This window comes from Heptranchias perlo, chromosome 19, assembly GCF_035084215.1.
Source record: "Heptranchias perlo isolate sHepPer1 chromosome 19, sHepPer1.hap1, whole genome shotgun sequence".
NCBI classification, from domain to species: domain Eukaryota; kingdom Metazoa; phylum Chordata; class Chondrichthyes; order Hexanchiformes; family Hexanchidae; genus Heptranchias; species Heptranchias perlo.
Window position 1 is genome coordinate 50,942,797 of NC_090343.1, and position 26,754 is coordinate 50,969,550.

General features: G+C 51.7%; 1 protein-coding gene across 1 annotated transcript in view; it reads left to right on the top strand.

The window, feature by feature from the left end:
• The first annotated feature begins 2,135 nt into the window (after window positions 1-2,135).
• The window catches only part of bcl2l1 (BCL2 like 1), a 28,956-nt gene continuing 4,337 nt past the window's right edge, over window positions 2,136-26,754 (top strand). Inside the window, exon 1 of the mRNA XM_068000738.1 lies at window positions 2,136-2,741. Within this exon, the coding sequence (XP_067856839.1) occupies window positions 2,280-2,741 (462 nt within the window). The 5' untranslated portion in view covers window positions 2,136-2,279. The remainder of the gene's footprint in view (window positions 2,742-26,754) is intronic.

The window sequence follows — 26,754 nt, forward strand, 5'->3', positions numbered from 1 at the left end:
GGTCCTCCATGCTGTTTACGGCCTGTTCAGCTATGCGAGGTTAAGGTGTTGTGCGTTGGCTGGAGCATTGAGTTCCAAAATCACATCTGACTCTTTAAATCAGCGTTGCACACCACATATTCTCCCTACTTTACATGCTGCTAACACTCGTTACCTGCGCTAGTGCGAACGCCTTTACCAAGATGGCATCTGGCCTACAAAATGGGCACTGCGCAGCCCAATTTAGCCCCCATAGTGTATAAAAGCAAGGAAGTTATGCTAAACCTTTATAAAAGACTGGTTAGGCCTCAGCTGGAGTATTGTGTTCAATTCTGGGCACCACACTTTAGGAAAGATGTGAAGGCCTTAGAGAGGGTGCAGAAGAGATTTACTAGAATGGTGCCAGGGATGAGGGAGTTCCGTTATGTGGAGAGACTGGAGAAGCTGGGGTTGTTCTCCTTAGAACAGAAAAGGTTAAGGGGAGATTTGATAGAGTTGTTCAAAATCATGAATGGTTTTGATAGAGTAAATAAGGAGAAACTGTTTCCAGTGGCAGAACGGTCGGTAACCAGAGGACACGGATTTAAGGTGATCGGAAAAAGAACCCGAGGCGACATCAGGAAACATTATTTTACGCAGGGAGTTGTGATCTGGAATGCGCTGCCTGAAAGGGCGGTGGAAGCAGATTCAATAATAACTTTCAAAAAGGAATTAGATAAACACTTGAAGAGAAAAACTTTACAAGGCTATGGGTAAAGAGCATGAGAGTGGGACTAATTGGATAGTTCCTTCAGAGAGCCGGCACAGGCGCGATGGGTGAATGCCCTCCTCCTGTGTTGTACCTACCGCCAAAATATGAAAATTGTAAACAATTTTACAACACCAAGTTATAGTCCAGCAATTTTATTTTAAATTCACAAGCTTTCGGAGATTTTCTCCTTCCTCAGGCAAATGTTTCAGGAGCTCCTTGAAGCCTACGCATTTATACATATAGAACAATACATGGTGTTTACAGACTGCCCCTGCAACTGCCCGTTGCCAAGGCAATCACCGTGTTCAGACAGAGAGGTGTCACCTGCAGAACCCCCGAATACACATTCAACAAAAAAACAAACAGGGAAAAAAAACAGAGAAAAAAAAACACAGAGAGAGGCAGAAACATCCGGAAGGCAGAGAGAGCCAGCAAATGACCCATTATATTAAAAACAGATAACATTTGTTCGCTGGTGGGGTAACGTGTAGCGTGACATGAACCCAAGATCCCGGTTGAGGCCGTCCTCATGGGTGCGGAACTTGGCTATCAATTTCTGCTCGACGATTTTGCGTTGTCGTGTGTCGGCCTTCGAGACACACGACTATAACTTGGTGTTGTAAAATTGTTTACAATTGTCAACCCCAGTCCATCACCGGCATCTCCACATCAAAATATGAAAGGCAGTGAATAGCGGGGCCGCGCTGACGGTTAGTGAGGGGCGGGGCCGCGCTGACGGTTAGTGGGGGGCGGGGCCGCGCTGACGGTTAGTGGGGGGCGGGGCCGCTGTGACGGTTAGCGGGGGGCGGGGCCGCGGTGACGGTTAGCGGGGGGCGGGGCCGGGCCGCAATGACGGCTATTGCGGGGCGGGGCCGCGGTGACGGTTGGTGGGGGGCGGGGCCGCGGTGATGGTTAGGGCGGGGCCGGGCCGGGCCGTGGTGACGGTTGGTGGATGGCGGGCCGGGCCGCGGTGACGGGTGGGGGGGGCGGGGCCGGGCCGGGGTGACGGATAGTGGGGGGCGGGGCCGATCCGCGGTGACGGTTGGTGGGGGGCGGGGCCGCGGTGATGGTTAGTGGGCGGCGGGGCCGGGGTGACGGATAGTGGGGGGCGGGGCCGAGCCGCGGTGACGGTTGGTGGGGGGCGGGGCCGCGGTGATGGTTAGTGGGGGGCGGGGCCGGGGTGACGGATAGTGGGGGGCGGGGCCGAGCCGCGGTGACGGTTGGTGGGGGGCGGGGCCGCGGTGACGGGTGGGGGGGGCGGGGGCGGGGCCGGGCCGGGGTGACGGATAGTGGGGGGCGGGGCCGATCCGCGGTGACGGTTGGTGGGGGGCGGGGCCGCGGTGATGGTTAGTGGGGGGCGGGGCCGGGGTGACGGATAGTGGGGGGCGGGGCCGAGCCGCGGTGACGGTTGGTGGGGGCGGGGCCCAGACTGCGCCTGGCCTCTCCCTGTTCCCCGGCGCTCCCTCCACTCCAGTTGCCGGTGCATCCTCCCTCCCGGGTCCGCCCTACCCGCCGCCATGCCCGGTGTGTGAGGGACCGAAGCCGCAGGATGTACAGCAGCGGGGAGCTGGTCACCGACTTCCTCAGCTACAAACTGTCCCAGAAAGGCCACAGCTGGAGCCGGCTGTGTGAGCAAGGTGGAGCGGCCGGCTTAGGGCCTCAGGGAGCCGCCGATTTGAGCGGCCGGCCCGAGGCCGAGCGGGCCCGCCAGGCTCTGCGGGACGCTGCCGAGGAGTTCGAGCTGCGATACCGCCGGGCCTTCAGCGACCTGTCGGCCCAGCTGCGGGTCACCCCGGACACGGCCTACCGGCGCTTCGATCAGGTGGTGGGCGAGCTGTTCGGGGACGGCATTAACTGGGGCCGGCTGGTGGCCTTCTTCAGCTTCGGGGCGGCGCTGAGTGTGGAGAGCGCTGAGAAGGAGATGGGCGCGCTGGTGCCGAGCATCGCCGTCTGGATGAGCACCTACCTGGAGAGGAACCTGGAGCCGTGGATCCGGCAGCACGGAGGCTGGGTAAGGGCTGTGGGTCAAGCTCCATTCACCAGTCCCGACCCCCGGGCCTGGCCCTGTGACCCGATCCCCACCCCGACCCTGGATACCTGTCACCCCCCCCCCCCCCTAACACAGGCCATGTATCCCCATTCTTCTCTTCCCCCCCAACGCTCACGGGGTATGACCCCTGAGCCTGGTCCCATCCCTCCCTGACCCTGTGCCCCAATCCCACCCTTATCCTCCCACACACACATACATTATCTGATCCTGGATCTCTGTCCTACCCCCCCCCCCCACCCACACCAAGGGTACCTGACCCTGGGATTTATTCTCCCCACCCACACCAGTGGGTCTGATCCCACCTATCCAAGAATTTGGGGTCCTCTCCCACCCTTACCTTAGGGTACCCAACACTTGGGCCCTATTCTGCCTCACATGTGATGCCCAATCTGACTCTCACTGGATAATGATCGAGACCCCAGGCTCATTTTTACCTCCAGCTACACTAGGGATGCTGAGTGCAGTTGGAGAGCCCTCTGCCACCTGGCTGAGGTCCACTAACTCCGCACAGCTTAGGATCGGACCCTGGCTGTTCCTTGCTCCGCGTGGCTCAGTACCACACTGGGCCATCTATATCTGCTGAGCGGGGAATGTAGCTGGGTTGTACAGGTAATGGAGTGAGCTGGGGTTTGACCTCACAACATCCTCCTACCCACAAGTTCACAGTATTGATTCTGAGTTTACTGGATTGGGGAGGAATGTGTAAATCTATTCCCATTGTAATCGGTGAATCAGAGAAGTCCCTAATGCCAGCTTTACAACCTCACTCCCTGTGTTGATCAATCACAATTTTATTTCATGATGTAACAAATAAATGAGATTCTACAGTGTGCTGTTAAAGATTTTTTAATGAGCTTTGTTTTGGCAGGTAATTGTATTCAGGTGATCTTTCAATTGAGGCTCTCTTGTATCCATATGAGAGATCTTATCTAGGGTGTGGTGGGTATAATGTGGATCTCTGTGAATAAAGGCTTGGAAGCAACTGAAGACTAGGCTCTAGAATTGTATCCTCCACTACTTGGCTATCTGATTTAGAACACTCGGCGTTGTCTTAAGCACTCAGCAATGCTGCTTGGCCTGGAGTGGGAGTGGGGTGCTTAAAGATGGAAATAATGTAATTTAAAATGCGCATCTTTGTTCTGGTCCAGATCCCTTTGAATGTTGATCTCTAGTACTCAGCACCTGACTGCATGGCATGGTGTGAATACTGTCCTCGAGAGTGTTGGGGTCAGGCATCGGACCCTTTACCGTGTGACAGATCATTACAATATTTCTTGAACTTCAGAACTGCCATCTCCTTCACCCACTTCTGAAGTTGAGGACGAGCTGGAAATTTGCTACCAGCCTCTGCCAATGTGTGACAGTGCAGGTTAGATCCGGCCAGGCCAATGTTGGTGTTGGCATTGGCCATATTCAATGTATTGGTAACATTCGCGACAAACTGTGCTTAAACTAGTGCACTTTAATCTGCATATAACATTGCGAGATACTCTTAATTCATTACCTCTAATGCTCCCAGCCAAGGCCTGTAATCACCAGTGCTTTCCCATGGTGTAACCCTGCTCTAATTGCTCTCTCCAGATAAACCCTAAGTTACAGGGACAGAATCTGTAATTGTACTGTTGGGTACTTTTCACAGTTCAAGTGGATACAATGTAAAACATTTCCCCCATCCACCTTTATGCTTTACTGAAATCAGAGTGACAGCACTGGGGATAGTTGAAACACTTCATTCCTGAGTAATTCAGCGTCGGTCAGACCAGAAATAGCCTAGCAATGAAATTAGGTTGAAGGATGATTTATTCCTCTTCCTGCTCCTTATCCATATCCAAGTGTGTGTAGACTGGCACAGGTTTTCAGTGGTGCATAGTTGATTTCAATACCCCTCCCCTGCATTGGGCGGAGGGTAGGACGTGCCAATATATTTGCTTCTCTGTACGTAATGCCATAACATAATTGAAGGGTTACTCAAGTAATGCATACAGTTAGATGTCCTAAGGAAGGGTCTAGACCTGAAACATTGACTTGGTTCTTCCACAGATGTTGCCTGACCTGAGTTTTTACAGCCATTTCTGTTTTTATTGTTAGATGTTGTCTATCCTTTTCTTGCTTTTGTGTATCTCTGGGAGTTGTAATCGGGTGGGGGGTTTTAGGTGACAAATCACGAGTGAAGGAAGAGCAGTTTATAAATGGTGCCCGAGATCCCAGACTGGCTTATGGTTTTAAGTAAATTTCACCAACAGAAACCCTTTAGATTAGTTACAGATAACAGCCATTAACCCCAGCCCTTTTTAGTCTCTTTAATCACTTAACTACCTGATTAGATGAGGGGAGAGTCCCTTGCAGTATAGACTGTGCATTGTGCGATGGGAGGAAAAGGCTTGATGGGTCAGATGGTCTTTCTTTCTTAACAACACCTGATAAATAAGTGCTGATGAAATCAGAACAGTGTGTGAAGATACAGGTCTGGATAGTGTGAAGCAGCAGAAATAACCATCCTAAGATACTTCACCATGACTGAGCTAATCGAGCACTTATGCTTCCCACCTACCTCATAGTTTGTAATTCTTATACTCTTCCCATTTGGCTCTTCTGATTTCAATGTATACTGAATTGCTTATAGTTATTTCCAGTGGTCCTGATGGTGAGTCTCCCTTTAACGGTTGTCTGAGCAGATCTTTTCTATAATTGATCCACGTTCAAAGATGCCATACAGCAGTGGGTGATTTCCTTTTTCTCCCCTCCTCCCCCATCCAGTCAATGTGGTGCAACTTCTTTCCCTCTGCTGCCGGTCCCCTCTCCACCTTGCCTTACTATGTGTGATGTGACCTCTTTTTCACCCCCTCAGAGTATTTCTTACCCATTTTGGTCTGTTTTACTAGGAATAGTACAATAGTAAAGCTATTGAATGACACTGCTCCTAGCTAGAGATACGTGCCCTGCTCCTAGCTAGAGATACGTGCCCTGCTGCTCTCAGAACTACACAAAGCCTCCAGCCATTAATTTGCTTCTCCCCTGTCATTCATACTGCACTAACTCGAAAACAAGCAGCAAACAGCTGCTTCCTTGTAGACACAGCAAAGCTACACTCTATTAGTTGGGGCTCAATACAGAACCTCTGCACTCAGGACTGTGTGTACAAGAGTTGTATGTTCTCCACTTTTGCTTGTCAGTGGAATTCCAGGTGTATGTGGATACAACAAATGGACACCCAGTGACCAGACTCTGAGTTATAGATACAGGAAGTAATGGACCATGTCTGTATCTAAATGTTGGAGTCTAAAGGCTGATAACTTAATGCTAGCTCGAGGTCACTTGTCTGGTGGGTGACTATGCCCTTGAGGATCTTACCGGTTTGGTTGTTCTAAGAGTTGTAATGGACTGGGTGAATCTTGTGCTGCTCAATGTGAAGGATACAGTTTCTGGGAATTTAATGCTCTTGCGTATTTGTCAACCGGTGTTCTAGTAAGCGCTCCCAGGTCAGGTATAGCGCAGGTTAGGTGCAAGTTAAACCATCTCCTACACTGCTCAAATGTGCTTAACCTCAGCCTGAGAGGAGCAGCTTCTATCTATTTTGGAGTGGGCCAGTTGTGGCACTGGGCTAGCCTAGTGGCCTTCCAGAACAAAAAGTGACCCCCTGGCAGGAGGTCACCGCTGAGACACAAAAGGTGCAAAATACACACAAAACCAAATCATCATCTGTTTTTTTTAAATTAATGATACCTCCTGCGGTGCCCACCGGACGTGGAAGGCCTCAAGTCTCGTACTGCGGACACTGTGATTCCTCCCCAGGGCTGTGAGAAGAGTGACCTTCCCCGTGGATCCTGAGGAGCAGTTTCTAGCGCACAGAGTGCCACTTTTTTTCCACATCACTGTTCCTATAGTCTGTGAGAGTGAGTTTGGCAGTTTTATGTTGTGGATTTGCAGCCACAAGGAACTTGGTTTGGCTTGCTCCAAATTCACTAATTTTCCTCAGCAAAAGGACGAGTGCTTCCTCTGTGGCCTACATAAGAAATAGGAGCAGGAGTCGGCCACGTGGCCCCTTGAGCCATTCAATCAGATCATGGCTGATCTTTGACCACAACTCCAGTTTCCTGCCCGATCCCCATATCCCTTGATTCTCCTACAGTCCAGAAATCTGTCTCAGCCTTGAATATATTCAACGACTCAGCATCCACAGTCCTCTGGGGTAGAGAATTCCAAAGATTCAGAACTCTCAGTGAATAAATTCCACCACATCTCAGTCTTGAATGGCCGACCCCTTATCCTGCGACTATGCCCCCTAGTTCTAGACTCTCCAGCCAGGGGAAACAACCTCTCAGCATTTACCATGTCAAGCCCTCATAATCTTTTAAGTTTCAATTAGATCACCTCTTATTCTTCTAAACTCCAGAGAGTATAGGCACATTCTACTCAACCTCGCCTCATAGGAATTAATCTAGTGAACCTTTGCTGCACCGCCTCTAAGGCAAGTATATACTTCCTTCGCTAAGGAGACCAAATCTGTACACAGTACTCCAGGTTAGGGCTCAACAAAACCCTGTAGTAGTAAGACTTCCTTTCTCTTGTACTCCAACCCCCTTGCAATAAAGGCCAACATGCCATTTGCCTTCCTAATTGCTTGCTGTACCTGCATGCTAACTTTTTTTTGTTTCTTGTACGAGGGCACCCAAGTCTCTCTGAACACCAAAGTTTAATACTTTCTCACCATTTAAAAAATATTCTGTTTTTCTATTCTTCCTGTGAACAACCTCACATTTCCCCACATTATACTCCATCTGCCACCTTCTTGCCCACTCACTTAACCTGTCTCTATCCCTTTGCAGACTCTGCATCCTCCTCACAGGTTACTTTCCCACCTAGCTTTGTATCATCAGCAAACTTGGATACATTACACTCGGTCCCTTCGTCTAAGTCATTAATATAGATTGTAAATAGCTGAGGCCCAAGCACTGATCCTCGTGGCACCCCACTAGTTACAGCCTGCCAACCCGAAAATGACCCGTTTATCCGACTCTCTGTTTTCTGTCCGTTAACCAATCCTCTATCCATGCTAATATATTACCCCCAACCCCATGAGCCCTTATCTTGTGAAACAACCTTTTATGTGGCACCTTATCGAATGCCTTTTGAAAATCCAAATATACTACATCCACCGGTTCCCCTTTATCTACCCTGCTAGTTACATCCTCAAAAAACTCTAATAAATTTGTCAAACACTATTTCCCTTTCATAAAACCATGTTGACACTGCCTATTCATATTATAATTTTCTAAGGCCTGGGGTTGATTTCGAGCCAGGTGAGCACTGGTGTGTTAACTGACTACAATGGTAAAGGATTTGAGTTCTTTGGAATGGCTCAGTGCCCTGTAATGTTAGCAAGTGGTTCCTTTGTCTATTTGCATCAAGTGAACAATGTTGAAACCCATTTTCTGTAGTGTCCCTGTAGCAAGATATTAGCATTCCTTTTCACCCCTGCTGGAGGGACTAATTGAGACCTGTGTTTAACCTTAAATGCTGCCAGTGCCATGGAAAGTGGGCCATTTAAGTGTTCAGCTGAGATGCCAGCACTGAATAAACCCGAATGTTAGTGATAAGAATGTTTAGATGCCAGGATTAGTGTTAGTGTAATCATCTAATGAATTGTATGTTTTTTAGATGTTTAAAAATGTTCTCCGCCAGTTCTCTCCTTCCTTTCTCTTCCTGCTATACTTTTATTTTGCATTATTTATATTGTGTAAATGCCCTAATTTTTTTAAAATGAACTTATTTTAACTTTAAATTTTGCTAGCTAATTCTGGAACTTGTTTGAAGTCTGATGTGTTTAAGCCAGCCCCTAACTGGCTAAATATTGGCTCTAAAGGTCGCTTTCACACCAATAATTAACAAAAGGCGAGTTTAACCATATCATTTGAGTTGCCAGCCCAGATAATTTGGTAGAATCAGGCTGGAACCAGTCTGAATCCTTCTTGAGCACCTGACACAATAACTCAGCAGAACAGGGAGCTGACATGCTCAGCTCGAATGTGAACCTGTAGGGTTTGAGCCCAGTTACAGGGTTCTTTGGAAACTCAAATGTGTGGGATATGCAGAAACCTTCAGGTATTGATACTGTTGTCGACCCATTGAGCATGTAGTCTCATTACCACGATCCTCATTGTGTCACTGCGGTCCTATATCTGTCACTCTGCACAGACTGTTTCTGCACACTCAGTAGCAACTTGGCACTCTATTTTGTGGCCAGATTTTGCTGTGAAAATAACAATGAGGCAAACTGTGCTCACTGTTATTTCTGTGCAAATGGAACAGCAACTTCTGGCGATCGCACGTGCGCAGTTAAACGTAGAAATCCGGAGGTTGTTGAACCAGATGCTCTGCCCCTCCATAAGCTCCGTGAAGACGGCATCTCGCCGGCTGGCTTCCCGTTCAAATGAATGGAATAGCGTGAAGTTCCTGCACTGACGTCATAGATACCGTCTAATCTCGCCAGAAAAAGTTAGGGCTTGTCCATTCAGATGTAAGTACCCGCTTTAGGTGTTAGTGACTGCCAAACAACCTCTCTGGTGCTGAAAATTAACTAACAAGTATGGAGTATCATTCCTTCAGGTTTTAGTTATTGTTTGACATTTAAAAAAATATTTTTTTTCTTTGTCTTTTATTCTGTCTCTTAATTCAATCTTTCTTACCCTCTTTATTTTGCTTACTGTACTTGATTTGAATGGTTCTCTAATTTACAGGAAGTTGCCATGTAAAAGCTCAAAGACTTGCACTTGCCCATAGGCTTCCTAACGAATGGTGGGTGCTGTTCGTTCGCTGCTCCGGCCCAATATGTTTAATGAAATGTCCCAAGATGTTTCACAACAGAGGATATTTGGTCTCTGAGCAGGAATTGGGTGAAGAGTTAAGAGGAAGTGGCTGAAGACATGGTTGAAAGAGTAGGTTTTGTGGCTTCTGAAGATAGGGTTCAGGAAGACAATTTGAGAGTACGGCCTTGGTGACTGAAGGTTTGGTCAGCGATGGTGGAATTGTGGGGAGGGGTAGTCCAACAACAACAACTTGCATTTATATAGAGCCTTTAACGTAGTAAAACATCTCAAGGTGCTTCACAGGAGCGTTATCAAACAAAATCTGACACCGAGCCACATAAGGAGATATTAGGACAGGTGACCAAAAGCATGGTCAAAGGGGTAGGTTTTAAGGAGTGACTTAAAGGAGGAGAGGTTTAGGGAGGGAATTCCAGAGCTAAAGGCCTAGGCAGCTGAAGGCATGGTCGCCACTGGTGGAGCAATTAAAATCGGGAATGCCCAAGAGGCCAGAATTGGAGGAGCACAGAGATCTTGGTGGGTTGTAGGGCTGGAGGAGGTTAGAGATAGGGAGGGGCAAGGCTATGGAGTTATTTGAAAACAAGGATGAGAATTTTAAAATCGAGGCATTCCCAGACTGGGAGCCAATGTAGGTCAGCAAGCACTGGGGTGATGGGTGAATGGGACTTGGTGCGAGTTAGGATACGGGCAGCAGAGCTTTGGATGAGCTCCTTTTATGGAGGGTGGAAGATGGGAGTCTGGCCAGGAGAGCATTGAAATGGTCATGGCTAGAGGTAACAAAGGCATGGATGAGTATTTCAACAGCAGATGGGCTGAGGCAGGGTCGGAGTCGGTTGATGTTACAGAAACCCAGAAGCACAAGGATGGAGGTAGGGCGTGTCAAATTTTGTTTGATAACACCTCTGTGAAGGGCCTTGGGACATTTTACTATGTTAAACGCGTGATATAAATAGTTGTTGAACTACCCTTCCCCATTTGTAACATGAGGAATATCAAATCAAAGCATGGGTTGGGGTTGGTAAGGACAGGGTTGTAAGGTGATCGCCTTACAACAGGATAGGATTTGGGCAGCAGAGTTCTAGATCAGTAGGAGGGAGATTGAGAGGAGAGTGTAGGAAAAGATGAGTCTGGAGGGGACCAAGGTGTTGTATTTTGGCAGTGGTGATGGTGGGATAAGAGTTGAGGTGGGTGATATTAGAGATGGAAATAGGTGTTCTTGGTGATTGGGTGTCAGGTTTGCAGCTCAGCTAAGGGTTGGCTAGGACATCAGGGATGCTCATTTTCGGGTTTAGCCTGAGCAAGTGTTGAGATGAGCTCGGTCCAAGGTTCAGAACCAAGCCAGGTTGCTTTGGTTTTGGCAGGAAGTAGTTCTGGCTCATCCAATACTTCAAGTCAGACAGCACAGCAACAGTTATGGAGTCAAGGGTGATGGAGTGGTAAAGATGTGTTGTCAACATACAGATGGAAGCTGGCCCCAAGCTTATGGATAATGTTGCTGAGAGGAATAGGAGGGGGCTGAGGATGGTGACCATAAGGATGTGGTAGTGGAATCCATTGCACGATGTGTTGGCTACGTTGGGGCAGGTAGGAATGGAACCATCAACGATGTGTGGGGGGAAGAGGAGAATGGAGTGGACATCCTTGTCGGAGGTTGCAGAGAGGATGAGGAGGACTGACGTGCCAAGGAGGCAGTCACACAGGATATCTCTGACCAGGGCAGTCTTGGTGCTGTGGACCGAACGTAAGGTAGATTGATGGGATTCACGAGTTGTGGGTGAAGTGGCCGTGGAGTTGAAAAGCAATCTGAGAGGAAGAGGAGACTGAAAATGGGGCATAAAATGGAAAGGCCAGGGGTTAATGGTGGGCTTTTTAATGAGGGTGTGATGACAGCAGTGATTACGGTGGTGGCAATGATGCTAAATGCACAATGATAAATGCTTATGACATTACAGTTGTGAAATCTGAAGTACAAAGTTTAAGAATGATCGGAATTTTGGGTGAATCAGACTTTATAAATGAGGAAGCCACACAATGCTGGTGGTGAAAAATCACTGGTTGAGCAGATGCAATCAGGAAAATCAGTGAACTAAGTGACACATGATCTGCACTTCCCTCATATCACATGGGTTTGTGTACGTGAGGCTGCTGAGTTATCGTGTTGCTGCCAACCCCTACAGTATGCGCACAAGATTGCATTGCAGCAGTTTCCCCCCCTCCAGTGAGGGTAAATGTGCTGGGTTGTCACAGCCCTGTCCCCCACCACAGACTGCCGCCACTCCAGTGTGTGAGATGTGTTGGTGTGCTATATCGGACTGGCCAGGTTACAGTACTGTTTTGTTCATGAAATATTCCTCTCCCTTCTCTTTTTATTTTCTGTTTAAAGCCTTTGGCATATCACAAAAGCCTCCCACTGAGTTAGGTTCCCATGGGTCAGGTTCCGTCCAGCATTTTCAATATTAATGTTTGTGGGGAGGTGGTTGTTCAGGGTCACTGTGATCTGGTATCTAGATTTATTAATTCTGTGGGGCGTCGTGGGGCCCTGTGGGGGGGGGGGGTGTTGTGGGGCCCTGTGGGGGGGGGGGGGGCGTCGTGGGGCCCTGTGGGGGGGGGGGGGCGTCGTGGGGCCCTGTGGGGGGGGGGGGGCGTCGTGGGGCCCTGTGGGGGGGGGGGGCGTCGTGGGGCCCTGTGGGGGGGGGGGGGGGGCGTCGTGGGGCCCTGTGGGGGGGGGGGGGCGTCGTGGGGCCCTGTGGGGGGGGGGGGGCGTCGTGGGGCCCTGTGGGGGGGGGGGGGCGTTGTGGGGCCCTGTGGGGGGGGGGGGGGGGGCGTCGTGGGGCCCTGTGGGGGGGGGGGCGTCGTGGGGCCCTGTGGGGGGGGGGGGCGTCGTGGGGCCCTGTGGGGGGGGGGTCGTGGGGCCCTGTGTGGGGGGGTCGTGGGGCCCTGTGTGGGGGGGTCGTGGGGCCCTGTGTGGGGGGGTGGGGGCCGTCGTGGGGCCCTGTGTGGGGGGTTGGGGGCCGTCGTGGGGCCCTGTGTGGGGGGTTGGGGGCCGTCGTGGGGCCCTGTGTGGGGGGGGGGGCGTCGTGGAGTCCTGTGTGTGGGGGGGGGGGCGTCGTGGAGTCCTGTGTGTGGGGGGGAGCGTCGTGGAGTCCGGTGTGCGGGGGGGGGGGCGTCGTGGAGTCCTGTCTGTTGGGGGGGAGGGCGGGCGTCGTGGAGTCGTGGGGGGGGGGTGGAGTCGTTGGGGGGGGGGGGGCGTGTCGTGGGGTCCTGTGTGTGGGAGGGGGTGTGGTGGGGTCCTGTGTGTGGGAGGGGGGGTGTCGTGGGGTCCTGTGTGTGTGGGGGGGGGCGTCGTGGGGTCCTGTGTGGGGGGGGGGGTGTCGTGGGGTCCTGTGTGTGGGAGGGGGGGTGTCGTGGGGTCCTGTGTGTGTGGGAGGGGGGGTGTCGTGGGGTCCTGTGTGTGTGGGGGGGGGGTGTCGTGGGGTCCTGTGTGTGGGAGGGGGGGTGTCGTGGGGTCCTGTGTGTGTGGGAGGGGGGGTGTCGTGGGGTCCTGTGTGTGTGGGAGGGGGGGTGTCGTGGGGTCCTGTGTGTGTGGGGGGGGGTGGGGTCCTGTGTGTGTGGGGGGGGGGGGTGTCGTGGGGTCCTGTGTGTGTGGGGGGGGGGGTGTCGTGGGGTCCTGTGTGGGGGGGGGGGTGTCGTGGGGTCCTGTGTGTGGGAGGGGGGGTGTCGTGGGGTCCTGTGTGTGTGGGAGGGGGGGTGTCGTGGGGTCCTGTGTGTGTGGGGGGGGGGTGTCGTGGGGTCCTGTGTGTGTGGGGGGGGGGTGTCGTGGGGTCCTGTGTGTGGGGGGGGGTGGGGTCCTGTGTGTGTGGGGGGGGGGGGTGTCGTGGGGTCCTGTGTGTGTGGGGGGGGTGGGGTCCTGTGTGTGTGGGGGGGGGGGGTGTCGTGGGGTCCTGTGTGTGTGGGGGGGGGGTGTCGTGGGGTCCTGTGTGTGTGGGGGGGGGGTGTCGTGGGGTCCTGTGTGTGTGGGGGGGGGGGTGTCGTGGGGTCCTGTGTGTGGGGGGGGGGGGGTGTCGTGGGGTCCTGTGTGTGGGGGGGGGGGGGTGTCGTGGGGTCCTGTGTGGGGGGGGGGGGGGTGTCGTGGGGTCCTGTGTGGGGGGGGGGGGGGTGTCGTGGGGTCCTGTGTGTGTGGGGGGGTGTCGTGGGGTCCTGTGTGTGGGGGGGGGCGGGGCGTCCTGGGGTCCTGTGTGTGTGGGGGGGGGGCGGGGCGTCGTGGGGTCCTGTGTGTGGGGGGGGGGGCGTCGTGGGGTCCTGTGTGTGGGGGGGGGGGGCGGGGCATCGTGGGGTCCTGTGTGTGTGGGGGGGTGTCGTGGGGTCCTGTGTGTGTGGGGGGGTGTCGTGGGGTCCTGTGTGTGGGGGGGGGCGGGGCGTCCTGGGGTCCTGTGTGTGTGGGGGGGGGGCGGGGCGTCGTGGGGTCCTGTGTGTGGGGGGGGGGGCGGGGCGTCGTGGGGTCCTGTGTGTGGGGGGGGGGCGGGGCGTCGTGGGGTCCTGTGTGTGGGGGGGGGGGCGGGGCGTCGTGGGGTCCTGTGTGTGGGGGGGGGGCGGGGCGTCGTGGGGTCCTGTGTGTGGGGGGGGGGCGGGGCGTCGTGGGGTCCTGTGTGTGGGGGGGGGGGGCGGGGCATCGTGGGGTCTTGTGTGTGGGGGGGGGCGGGGCGTCGTGGGGTCCTGTGTGTGGGGGGGGGGGCGGGGCATCGTGGGGTCTTGTGTGTGGGGGGGGGGGGTGGCGTCGTGGGGTCCTGTATTGGAGGGGGAGAGGTGTGGTCCTGTGGGGGCGGAGGGGGAGAGGTGCTGTGGGGAAGAGGGGTGGGCTTCTGGGGCAGGGGTGGAGAGGTCCTGTGGGGAAGTGGGGTTGAGTCCTGTGGGGGTTGGGGGGAGGGTTGGGGCCCTGTGGGGTAGCGGATCAGCCATGATCATATGGAATGGCGGAGCAGGCTCGGAGGGCCGAATGGCGTACTCCTCCTATTTTCTATGTTTCTCTGAGACACCCCCTCTTTGTAATAGTGTCATGTGATCTTTCATGTCTACCTGAGGGCGCAGACGGGGCCTTGGTTTAATGTCTTATCTGAAAGATGGCACCTCCGACAGTGCAGCACTCCCTCAGTCCTGCACTAGAGTGTCAGCCTCGATCTTTTTTAAAATTCGTTCAAGGGATATGGGCGTTGCTGGCAAGGCCAGCATTTATTGCCCACTCCTAATTGCCCTTCTTGAACCGCTGCAGTCCGTGTGGTGACGGTTCTCCCACAGTGCTGTTAGGTAGGGAGTTCCAGGATTTTGACCCAGCGACGATGAAGGAACGGCGATATATTTCCAAGTCGGGATGGTGTGTAACTTGGAGGGGAACGTGCAGGTGGTGTTGTTCCCATGTGCCTGCTGCTCTTGTCCTTCTAGGTGGTAGAGGTCGCTGGTTTGGGAGGTACTGTCGAAGAAGCCTTGGCGAGTTGCAGCAGTGCATCCTGTGGATGGTACACACTGCAGCCACTGTGCGCCGGTGGTGAAGGGAGTGAATGTTTAAGGTGGTGGATGGGGTGCCAATCAAGCGGGCTGCTTTGTCCTGGATGTTGTTGAGCTTCTTGAGTGTTGTTGGAGCTGCACTCATCCAGGCAAGTGGAGAGTATTCCATCACACTCCTGACTTGCGCCTTGTAGATGGTGGAAAGGCTTTGGTGAGTCACTTGCTGTAGAATACCCAGCTTCTGACCTGCTCTTGTAGCCACAGTATTTGTGGCTGGTCCAGTTAAGTTTCTGGTCAATGGTGACCCCCAGGATGTTGATGGTGGGGGATTCGGTGATGGTAATGCTGTTGAATGTCAAGGGGAGGTGGTCATTGCCTGGCACTTGTCTGGCGCAAATGTTAATTGCCACTCATCAGCCCAAGCCTGGATGTTGTCCAGGTCTTGCTGCATGCGGGCACGGACTGCTTCATTATCTAAGGGGTTGCAAATGGAACTGAACACCGTGCAATCATCAGCGAACATCCCCATTTCTGACCTTATGATGGAGGGAAGGTCATTGATGAAGCAGCTGAAGATAGTTGGGCCGAGGACACTGCCCTGAGGAACTCCTGCAGCAATGTCCTGGGGCTGAGATGATTGGCCTCCAACAACCACTACTATCTTCCTTTGTGCTAAGTATGACTCCAGCCACTGGAGAGTTTTCCCCCTGATTCCCATTGACTTCAATTTTCAGCCACCGACCTTCGGCCTTCGAGACACAAGACAATGCAAAATCGTCAAGCAGAAATTGATAGCCAAGTTCCGCACCCATGAGGACGGCCTCAACCGGGATCTTGGGTTCATGTCACGCTACACGTAACCCCACCAGCGAACAAATGTTATCTGTTTTTAATATAACGGTTCATTTGCTGTCTTTTCTATGTTTCTGCCTCTCTCTCTCTCTCTCTCTGGTTTTTTTTTTGGGTGGTTTGTATATTCGGTGGACTTGTAGGTAACACCTCTCTGTCTGCACACTGTGATTGCCTTGGCAACGGGCAGTTGGAAAGACTATCTGTAATCACCAGGTATTGTTCTGTGATTTATAAATGCGAAGGGTTCGAGGATTTCATTTCCACAACATTCACCTGAGGAAGGAGAAAGCCTCCGAAAGCTTGTGAATTTCAAATAAAATTTTTGGACTATAACTTGGTGTTGTAAAATTGTTTACAATTGTCAACCCCAGTCCATCACCGGCATCTCCACATCAATTTTACTAAGGCTTCTTGGTGCCACACTCGGCCAAATGCTGCCTCGATGTCAAGGGCAGTCACTCTCGCCTCTCCTTTGGAATTCAGCTCTTTTGTCCATGTTTGGACCAAGGCTGTAATGAGGTCTGGAGCCGAGTGATCCTGGCCGAACCCAAACTGAGCATCGGTGAGCAGGTTATTGATTAGTCAGTGCCGCTTGATAGCACTGTTGATGACGCCTTCTATCACTTTGCTGATGATTGAGAGTAGACTGATGGGGTGGTAATTGGCTGGATTAGATTTGTCCTGCTTTTTGTGGACAGGACATACCTGGGCAATTTTCCACATTGTTGGGTAAATGCCAGTGTTGTAGCTGTACTGGAACAGCTTGGCTAGAGGCGCGGCTATTTCTGGAGCTCAAGTCTTAACTACAGCCGGGATGTTGTCGGGGCCCATAGTCTTTGTTGTATCCAGTGCACTTAGCTGTTTCTTGATATCACGTGGAGTGAATCGAATTGGCTGAAGAGTGGCTTCTGTGATGGTGGGGATATCGGGAGGAGGCCGAGATGGATCATCCACTCGGCACTTCTGGCTGAAGATGGTTGCAAACGCTTCAGCCTTGACTTGCACCCACCTCATTGAGGATGGGAGTGTTTACTTAGACTCCCCCTCTCGTTAGTTGTTTAATTGTCCACCACCATTCACGACTGGATGTGGCAGGACTGCAGAGCTTTGATCTGATCCGTTGGTTGTGGAATCGCTTAGCTCTGACGATAGCATGTTGCTTCCGCTGTTTAGCACGCATGTTGTCCTGTGTTGTAGCTTCACCAGGTTGGCACCTCATTTTGAGATACGCCTGTTTCTGCTCCTGGCATGCTCTCCTACACTCCTCGTTGAACCAGGCTTGTTGGTAATAGAGTGAGGAATATGCTGGGCCATGAGTTTACAGATTGTGCTGGAGTACAAATCTGCTGCTAATGGCCCACGGCGCCTCATGGATGCCCAGTTTTGAGCTGCTAGATCTGTTCTGAATCTATCCCATTTAGCACGGTGATAGTGCCACTCAACATGTTGGATGGTGTCCGCAGTGCGAAGACGGGACTTCGTCTCCACAAGGACTGTGCGGTGGTCGCTCCTACCAATACTGTCATGGACAGATGCATCTGCGACTGGTAGATTGGTAAGGGTGAGGTCAAGTAGGTTTTTCCCTCATGTTGGTTCGCTCACCACCTGCCACAGGCCCAGTCTGGCAGCTGTGTCCTTCAGGACTCTGCCAGATCAGTCAGTCGTGGTGCTACCGATCCACTCTTGATGGACGTTGAAGTCCCCCACCCAGAGTTCATTCTGTGCCCTTGCTACCTTCAGTGCTTCCTCCAAGTGGTGCTCAACATGGAGGAGGATTGATTCATCAGCTGAGGGAGGGCGGTAGGTGGTAATCAGCAGGAGATTTCCTTGCCCATGTTTGACCTGATGCCATGAGATTTCATGGGGTCCAGAATCGATATTGAGGACTCCCAGGGCCACTCCCTCCTGACTGTATGTCATTGTACCGCCACCTCTTGTGCTTAAGTCCTGGAGTGAGGCTTGAACCCATGAGAATCTGACTCAGAAGTGATAGTGCTATCAGTGAGCCATGACTGACATAGTAGAACAATGGGCCTGGATGGAGTTCACAGAATTGTAGAATGGTTACTGCACATTCGGCCCATCGAGCCCTTGCCGGCTCTTTGTAAGAGCAATCCAGTTAGCCCCATTCCCCATAGCCCTGCAAATTTTTTCCCTTTAAGTATTTATCCAGTTCCTTTTTGAAAGCCACGATTGAATCTGTTTCCACCTTTTCAGGCAGTACATTCCAGATCATAACTACTCGCTGCTTAAAGTTTTTCCTCACGTTGTCTTTGGTTCTTTTGCCAATCACTAAGTCTGTGTCCTGTGGTTCTCGACCCTTCCGCCAATGGGAACAGTCTCTTTATTTACTTTATCGAAACCAGTCATGATTTTGAACACCTCTATCAAATCTGCTCTAACCCCAGCTTCTCCAACCTCTCCACGTAACTGAAGCCTCTCATCCCTGGAACCATTGTAGTGAATCTCTTCTGCACCCTTTCTAAGGCCTTCACATCCTTCCTAAAGTGCGATGCCCAGAATTGAACACAATACTCCAGTTGTGGCTGAACCAGTGTTTTATAAAGGTTCAACATAACTTCCTTGCTTTTATACTTTATGCCTCTATTTATAAAGCCCAGGATCCTGAATGCTTTTTTAACTGCTTTCTCAACCTGTCCTGCCACCTTCAAAGATTGATGCACACATACCTCCAGGTCTCTCTGTTCCTGTACACCGTATAAAAGATCTACCATTTAGTTTTATTGCCTCTCCTCGTTCTTCCTGCTAAAATGTATGTCTTCACACTTCTCTGCCTTAAATCTGATCTGCCACGTGTCTGCCCATTCCACCAGCCTGTCTATATCCTCTTGAAGTCTATCACTATCCTCCTCACTGTTTACTACACTTCCATGTTTTGTCATCTGCAAATTTTGAAATTGTGCCCTGTACACCCAAGTTCCAGTCATTAATATATATCAAGAAAAGCAGTGGTCCCAGCACAGACCCCTGGGGAACATCACTGTACACCTCCCTCCAGTCTGAAAAACAACCATTCACCACTACACTCTGCTTTCGGTCAGGTGATTTAAAACTTGTATTCAATATGTGGGTACACTGGGACCTGCTGTTATCCTGGCTGTGAAATTCTGTCCTTGTACTTGGAGTTTTAAATATGGTTAATCGATGATTGGACTAATGTTGCTGGAGCGTGTTAAGAAATCCCTCGCTCATTAACCCAGTACATGACTCCCAACCTTTCTGTCTTTGCAGCAACACAGGGATCCAGTGTGTGAGGCACCTGTCTTGGGTGATAGCCATCTCCTGCATCATCCTGTAATGCTATCTTTTGTACCCAGAATAAACCTCTGAATATTTCCAGATTCCTTTGTGGTTAATTCATGTGAAAGTTCAGAATGCACCGCTGCCGATTGGGTCATAATGTCAAGTCATGTTAGCAAGAGTTACTGTTAATTGCAACATTTGGTGACCATCTGGTGATGAAATGGGAAGCCGTGAGCAAGCGTTGCCCCAGCAGCACGGGGCAGATGCAGCAATCACAGAATCTCGGCACACAGTGCAAGCTTAATGGAAGAGGCTGCATTTAGTTTCTCTTCCTAACATGCTGTGTTATCAGCCTTGATCTAATTGAATGGCAGAACAGGTTTGATGGGCTGTGCCTGGCCTCCTCCCGTTCCTGGGCTGTGCCCGGCCTCCTCCCGTTCCCGGGCTGTGCCCGGCCTCCTGCCGTTCCCGGGCTGTGCCCGGCCTCCTGCCGTTCCCGGGCTGTGCCCGGCCTCCTGCCGTTCCCGGGCTGTGCCCGGCCTCCTGCCGTTCCCGGGCTGTGCCCGGCCTCCTGCCGTTCCCGGGCTGTGCCCGGCCTCCTGCCGTTCCCGGGCTGTGCCCGGCCTCCTGCCGTTCCCGGGCTGTGCCCGGCCTCCTGCCGTTCCCGGGCTGTGCCCGGCCTCCTGCCGTTCCCGGGCTGTGCCCGGCCTCCTGCCGTTCCCGGGCTGTGCCCGGCCTCCTGCCGTTCCCGGGCTGTGCCCGGCCTCCTGCCGTTCCCGGGCTGTGCCCGGCCTCCTGCCGTTCCCGGGCTGTGCCCGGCCTCCTGCCGTTCCCGGGCTGTGCCCGGCCTCCTGCCGTTCCCGGGCTGTGCCCGGCCTCCTGCCGTTCCCGGGCTGTGCCCGGCCTCCTGCCGTTCCCGGGCTGTGCCCGGCCTCCTGCCGTTCCCGGGCTGTGCCCGGCCTCCTGCCGTTCCCGGGCTGTGCCCGGCCTCCTGCCGTTCCCGGGCTGTGCCCGGCCTCCTGCCGTTCCCGGGCTGTGCCCGGCCTCCTGCCGTTCCCGGGCTGTGCCCGGCCTCCTGCCGTTCCCGGGCTGTGCCCGGCCTCCTGCCGTTCCCGGGCTGTGCCCGGCCTCCTGCCGTTCCCGGGCTGTGCCCGGCCTCCTGCCGTTCCCGGGCTGTGCCCGGCCTCCTGCCGTTCCCGGGCTGTGCCCGGCCTCCTGCCGTTCCCGGGCTGTGCCCGGCCTCCTGCCGTTCCCGGGCTGTGCCCGGCCTCCTGCCGTTCCCGGGCTGTGCCCGGCCTCCTGCCGTTCCCGGGCTGTGCCCGGCCTCCTGCCGTTCCCGGGCTGTGCCCGGCCTCCTGCCGTTCCCGGGCTGTGCCCGGCCTCCTGCCGTTCCCGGGCTGTGCCCGGCCTCCTGCCGTTCCCGGGCTGTGCCCGGCCTCCTGCCGTTCCCGGGCTGTGCCCGGCCTCCTGCCGTTCCCGGGCTGTGCCCGGCCTCCTGCCGTTCCCGGGCTGTGCCCGGCCTCCTGCCGTTCCCGGGCTGTGCCCGGCCTCCTGCCGTTCCCGGGCTGTGCCCGGCCTCCTGCCGTTCCCGGGCTGTGCCCGGCCTCCTGCCGTTCCCGGGCTGTGCCCGGCCTCCTGCCGTTCCCGGGCTGTGCCCGGCCTCCTGCCGTTCACCTTTATTGCACAGGTTCAGGTATGACATCACTTATACCTCAACACTTGTATCAGGCGTCTCACATTGAACACCTGAGTGTTTTACAAGGGGAACGAGTGAACAAGACACAAGCTGTAGTCTGAAGAGTGGATGTGGGGGCTTGGACTGGTAGCTGAGAAAGATTACTCACATCAGCTATTGGAGGGATCTTGAGGTTGTTTTGCTGAGGCACAGGGAATGGTTGGAGATTAGTGAGGAGAGGGGTGATAGGGATATGCGACGTTATGGGAGAGGTCATTTGGGGCGGAGTTCTGGATTAGCTGGTGGTTGGGATGGGCAAATAGGAATATTTGAGAAATAGGTCCTCCAACTGATGGAGGCATGTGTGAGGTTTTGAGAGTAGAATGAGTGAGGAAGGGGCATCAACTGGACAATTTTCTGGAGGTGAAACGAAGTAATCTGAGCAATGGACTGGATGTAGAATATATTAACCTTTTACTTAGACCAGGAGTTAGAAAGCTTCATGTATATTTAATGAGCACAAGTGAATTTGTGTTTATATAGCACCTTACATCCTGTGAACGTCTCAAAGCACTTCAGAACCAGTTAATCATTTTTTGAAGTACAGTTGCTATTTAGGTAAACGCAGCAGCCAATTTCTGCACAGCAAGATCCCTCTAACACGAAAATGAATGTTGATTGAGGGAGGGCACTGGGAGCACTCCTGGTGCTATGGGACCTTGTATTTGAATGGTGCCGAGGGATTTTTATGTTCAGCCGAGCAGCCAGATAGGGCCTTGGTTTAATGTCTCATCTGACAGCACATCATTCCCTCAGTACTGCACTGAAACGTCAGCCTAGGATAAATGCTCAAGGTTAGGGTTGAACTCGCAGCCTTCTGACTCGAGGGGCAAGTCCATCTAACTGAACCAAGCTGACACTTATCCCTACACATAAGCTGTGCTGTTCTGAGAACCACATTTCGATCAGCATCCCTCCCCTCACCAGCCTCTAGCCTCTCACTGAAAGTCTCACAGCATTGCTGAACCATGCCATGGAGTAGGTCTCAATAGAAGCATTAGTTGGAGCACCGAAGGACTGGCAGCAGCAAACTGGAGTTTTGGCTTTCCGTTTATGGCTGTAAGTGTAACATCCCAACTAAAATAGGCATAAGGGGTCTCTGCGGATTGGTTAATACACACTTCACCTTCATATGTCTGAGCTACTTGTTTGGGACATTAGTCACCTCTTGTCCACCTTATGTGAGGGACTAGGATCACTGCTGCTTTGAACAGGTTTCTGGCCCAGTTACTTGGAGTAAGGTTTTCATGTCACAAGAGCAGAAATTGCAAGTCTTCTGTTAGGCATGTGGCATGGTGAAATAATGGAATGTGTTTGTTTAGTTGTTTTACAGAGCTGCAGGACTGTCTGCAATTGCGTAAAGTCGTTCTCTGCCTCGGTCTCATGGCGCCTACGCCTCTTCTCCCTTTGTCAGGTTTTCTTTGCCTTGGGCTCACTCTCTGCCTGCTGCCTTTCTCACTTGCACTCAGTGTCTCCACCTCTTGTGTACTCTGATACGCACCACGTGTGTACCCCACAGATGTGCAACTCTTAATGATTTCAAGTCCCTAAGACCTATGTCTGTGTTGATTTGAAAGCTGTTTGGACCTGCCCCATGCTCTCTTAGATGGGGTTTGATTTCTGTGTCCTGAGTGGTCTGATCTGTGTTTAAACTGTTGGACACCTTGTCTCCTGGGTGTAAACCGCAGTAAATAAGAAAACTGTAGCAATTCACGTTTTTCCTGTACAGGATAGTGAGGCTTTAAAGAGCTTTTTGCTTGAGTCAGTGCAGATCGGCAGCAGGATATTTCAGATGGGATCAGTACAGATCCACAGTGAGATGGTGGGGGGTGGAGCCTATGTAGATATACAGAGTGATTTATTATGGTGGGGGGGGGGGGTGCAGCACAAATCTGCAGAAGGATATTTGAAGGGAGGGGTCAGTATGGATTGGCAGAGGGATATTTGGGGGAGGAGGGGGATTCAGTCAAGATTGATAGTGGGACATATGGGGGTTGGGGAGAGAGAAAGGAGCAAAGAGTAAATGGATCCACAGTGGGACATTGGATAGAATGTATATAGAAGTGTTTGTGTAGCACTACTGCTGTTTGTAGTGAGAGAGCCCTTCACTGTTTAGGGTGTGTCCTGATCCTGCTGAGAGGGCAGCAGGAAATGCCTGAAGGTCTCTTGATAACCGGAGGAATATTTGTACATGGCTTCTCTGATTCGAATGATAAAAGATTCCAGGAAAGGTTTTCTGTATAAGCAGTGTAACCAGTATCAGAATTGTTACAGGCCACCTACCTTCAAGTGTTAACCCAGCTCTCTCGCTTCTATCAATCTCCTGCAGACTTGTGCTGGCTCAGATATACAGTGGGTGCTTGCCTGCTGCTCTACAGGACAGTCCCAGAGAGGACAAGTGCAACACAACACATTAGCCCCTCATGAAGATCTCAGCCCACTGACCCTTTCGAATGTCTTTAGTTCAGTGGGGGGTCAGTACAGATCCTCAGAGCTCAGTAAGGTTCACTTTCTGTAGGATAACTAACAGAGACTGTGGAGAAGTGAGGCAGTGTGACAGTATGGAAAAATCTAGAAATCGGGGAGAAGGAGCATCTCAAGGAGGCTGAGGCCAGGGACTGGGAACTGACCAAGGCAACCAGCCAGGACTGAATTGGTTGTAAAATTTTGTCTTGAGCTTGAACCAAAAACATAAGGGCTCCCCTGATCACTCATCAATCTTACCCAGTGCGTAGCACCAGGAAGCTCACAGCTTCAGTCCCCGTCTGTGCTGAGTTACATAGAATTTTACAGCAACAGGCCATTTGGCCCAACATGTCTGTGCTGGTATTTATGCTTGACACCAGTCTATCCCACCTTACTTCATCTAACCCTATCAGAATATCCTTCTATTTTACATAGAATATATGAATGAACAAAATGCAGTTTTCTAACTCGTTGCATCGGCTTTGTATCATTCCTTGTACGATTTTTTAAAAGAAATTCACAACTTTGCCTCTATTCTAGGCAGAGCTCATAAGCTAGCTGTTCCTGAGCTAACTGGTTCTGTCTAGTTTGGTTTACTCTTGCATTCTGGGGCCTCTGAGACTGAATCAGCCTAACTGGCCAGACAGATCTCTCCCGACAGATCTCTCCCGACAGATCTCTCCCTTGCCTAGGTCTGTGTGTATAGAAAAAGCTTTTTCTGATTTAATTTATGATGTGGAGATGCCGGTGATGGACTGGGGTTGACAAATGTAAGGAATCTTACAACACCAGGTTATAGTCCAACAGTTTTTCTATATGCGCGATCTCCTTGGCAATCCTCTCCACTGTGAGCCGGCAGTTTGTGGTGTTGATAGTAGCCATGATGTGGAGATGCCGGTGATGGACTGGTGATAGTCATGATGTGTCTTGTGTCTTCCACCCTTGTTGAATGAAAACAAAAGAGCCTGTCTGTGTTGATGGTCGGAGACATTTCCTTAATGATATGACCATTTGCTGAATGACCATTGTTGAGAAGCAAACCCAGGAACCGACCTAATCGTCAATCTAAAAGGCTTGTGTATCTGTGGGAGTTAACCCTTTGTAAGCCAAAGCTAACCTTTATCGTAAAATCATAACTGGAATTAAAACCAAATCCCTTCCAAGCAGAATAAGTAAAAGGCCCAAAAATGTTACAGGGAGAGTGGTAGACAAAGGTGAGTCTCTGAGCACCACTTTCTTGGAACCTGGATTTGCATATAAATGATAGTCTGTCTTTACAGCAGAAAGCTGTGGCCCCTCTGTATTCTGACAGCCCTGGTTAATTGGCAATGTGACTGCCATGTTACACTAGTCAGTTCTGTGGTCTAGAATGTAACATCAGGTGACGTGTTTTTCCCTGCTCCCTCTCCTGAAGGCAGTGACTTGCGAGGTGAGGATGCAAGAATACCAGGTGTCCTCCAATACCAAGATAGTTGACATCACAGCTGAGCCTGATGAAGTCCCCAGCCGACATTGTCGCTTGCACAGAAACACATTCCAGCAGGGGGTCACGAGATGACAATCCAGCTGGATCTCTGGCTGAAATTCTCTCTCTAGCCCAGGGCCACTGAAGCTAGACTAATTGAAAGATGAAAGTGGCTGCATCACACATTTCAGGATGAGTCACAAGCTCCCAGTCAGCCCTGCTAGAGGTTAGAATTCCATTGAACTGTTGCCCTCTAGTGAAACTGAAGGAAAGCTGGAGCTGTTGTATTTTCCGATTTACAGACCACCGTTTTCAGGCAGTGACTCACCCATTTTTCATTTCAGATTGCAGCCATTAATACTCAAAGAATTGAGATTTTCTGCCAACAAAGACTATAATATTGAAATGTATCTTTTTTTTGGACTGCGTGGCGCAGTGGGTGAGATGCTGTCTTCACTGCAGGACTGTGGGTTCAAACTGTGGGATGAAAGGCTCTTCCGCTGGCTTTAAGGGTTCCCTTGTGAAATTAGTTTGGTCAGTCTTCGTCCAGTTCCCAGTGGGAATGAGCACACAGTATCTGGCCCAAATTTTGCACTGAGCTGATATGATTTGAATAGCCCACAAGAATATCTGGTGTGCGAACACCACATGGGTACAGTAACGGGTGCTGTTCAGGCAGAGCAGAGTGTGACATTGGGTGCCCTGAATAACATTCCATTGCATAGCACCAATAGAAGGGAAAAATTCACTGTATAAAAACTGGTTTCCTTATTTGTTTTACCTCTGTATACAAATAAGATGTTGCCATCACAGATGGGAAGAGCACTTTAGATTATTTACCAACTCACTTACCCAAAGTTGGCCATCTCTTACTCTGAAATAATGCCACAAGATCTCTGATTTTCCTTTGGGGCCTATACTCTGTGGAGTTTAGAAGAATGAGAGGTGATCTCATCGAAACATGTAAGATCCTGAGAGGGCTTGACAGGGTAGCTGCTGAGAGGTTGTTTCCCCTGGCTGGAGAGTCTAGAACTTAGGGGGTTGGTGCTGGTGTCTGGAATTACTCATAACTTGTCCCTGCCCCAAATGCAGGAAATCTCTATCTTGGGACATATTTTTTAAACATCTAAAATAAGAGCTTGCATTTATATAGCGCCTTTCTTGTCCTCAGTACCAATGAGTTACTCTTGAAGTATAGTGGCTGTTTTGTCGGCAAAAGGAGCAGCCAATTTGCGCACAGCATGGTCCTATATAGAGCAATGGGAACTAGCTGCGCCTCTAGCCAAGCTGTTCCAGTACAGCTACAACACTGGCATCCACCCGACAATGTGGAAAATTGCCCAGGTATGTCCTGTCCACAAAAAGCAGGACAAATCCAATCCGGCCAATTACCGCCCCATCAGTCTACTCTCAATCATCAGCAAAGTGATGGAAGGTGTCGTCGACAGTGCTATCAAGCGGCACTTACTCACCAATAACCTGCTCACCGATGCTCAGTTTGGGTTCCGCCAGGACCACTCGGCTCCAGACCTCATTACAGCCTTGGTCCAAACATGGACAAAAGAGCTGAATTCCAGAGGTGAGGTGAGAGTGACTGCCCTTGACATCAAGGCAGCATTTGACCGAGTGTGGCACCAAGGAGCCCTAGTAAAATTGAAGTCAATGGGAATCAGGGGGAAAACTCTCCAGTGGCTGGAGTCATACCTGGCACAAAGGAAGATGGTAGTGGTTGTTGGAGGCCAATCATCTCAGCCCCAGGACATTGCTGCAGGAGTTCCTCAGGGCAGTGTCCTTGGCCCAACCATCTTCAGCTGCTTCATCAATGACCTTCCCTCCATCATAAGGTCAGAAATGGGGATGTTCGCTGAT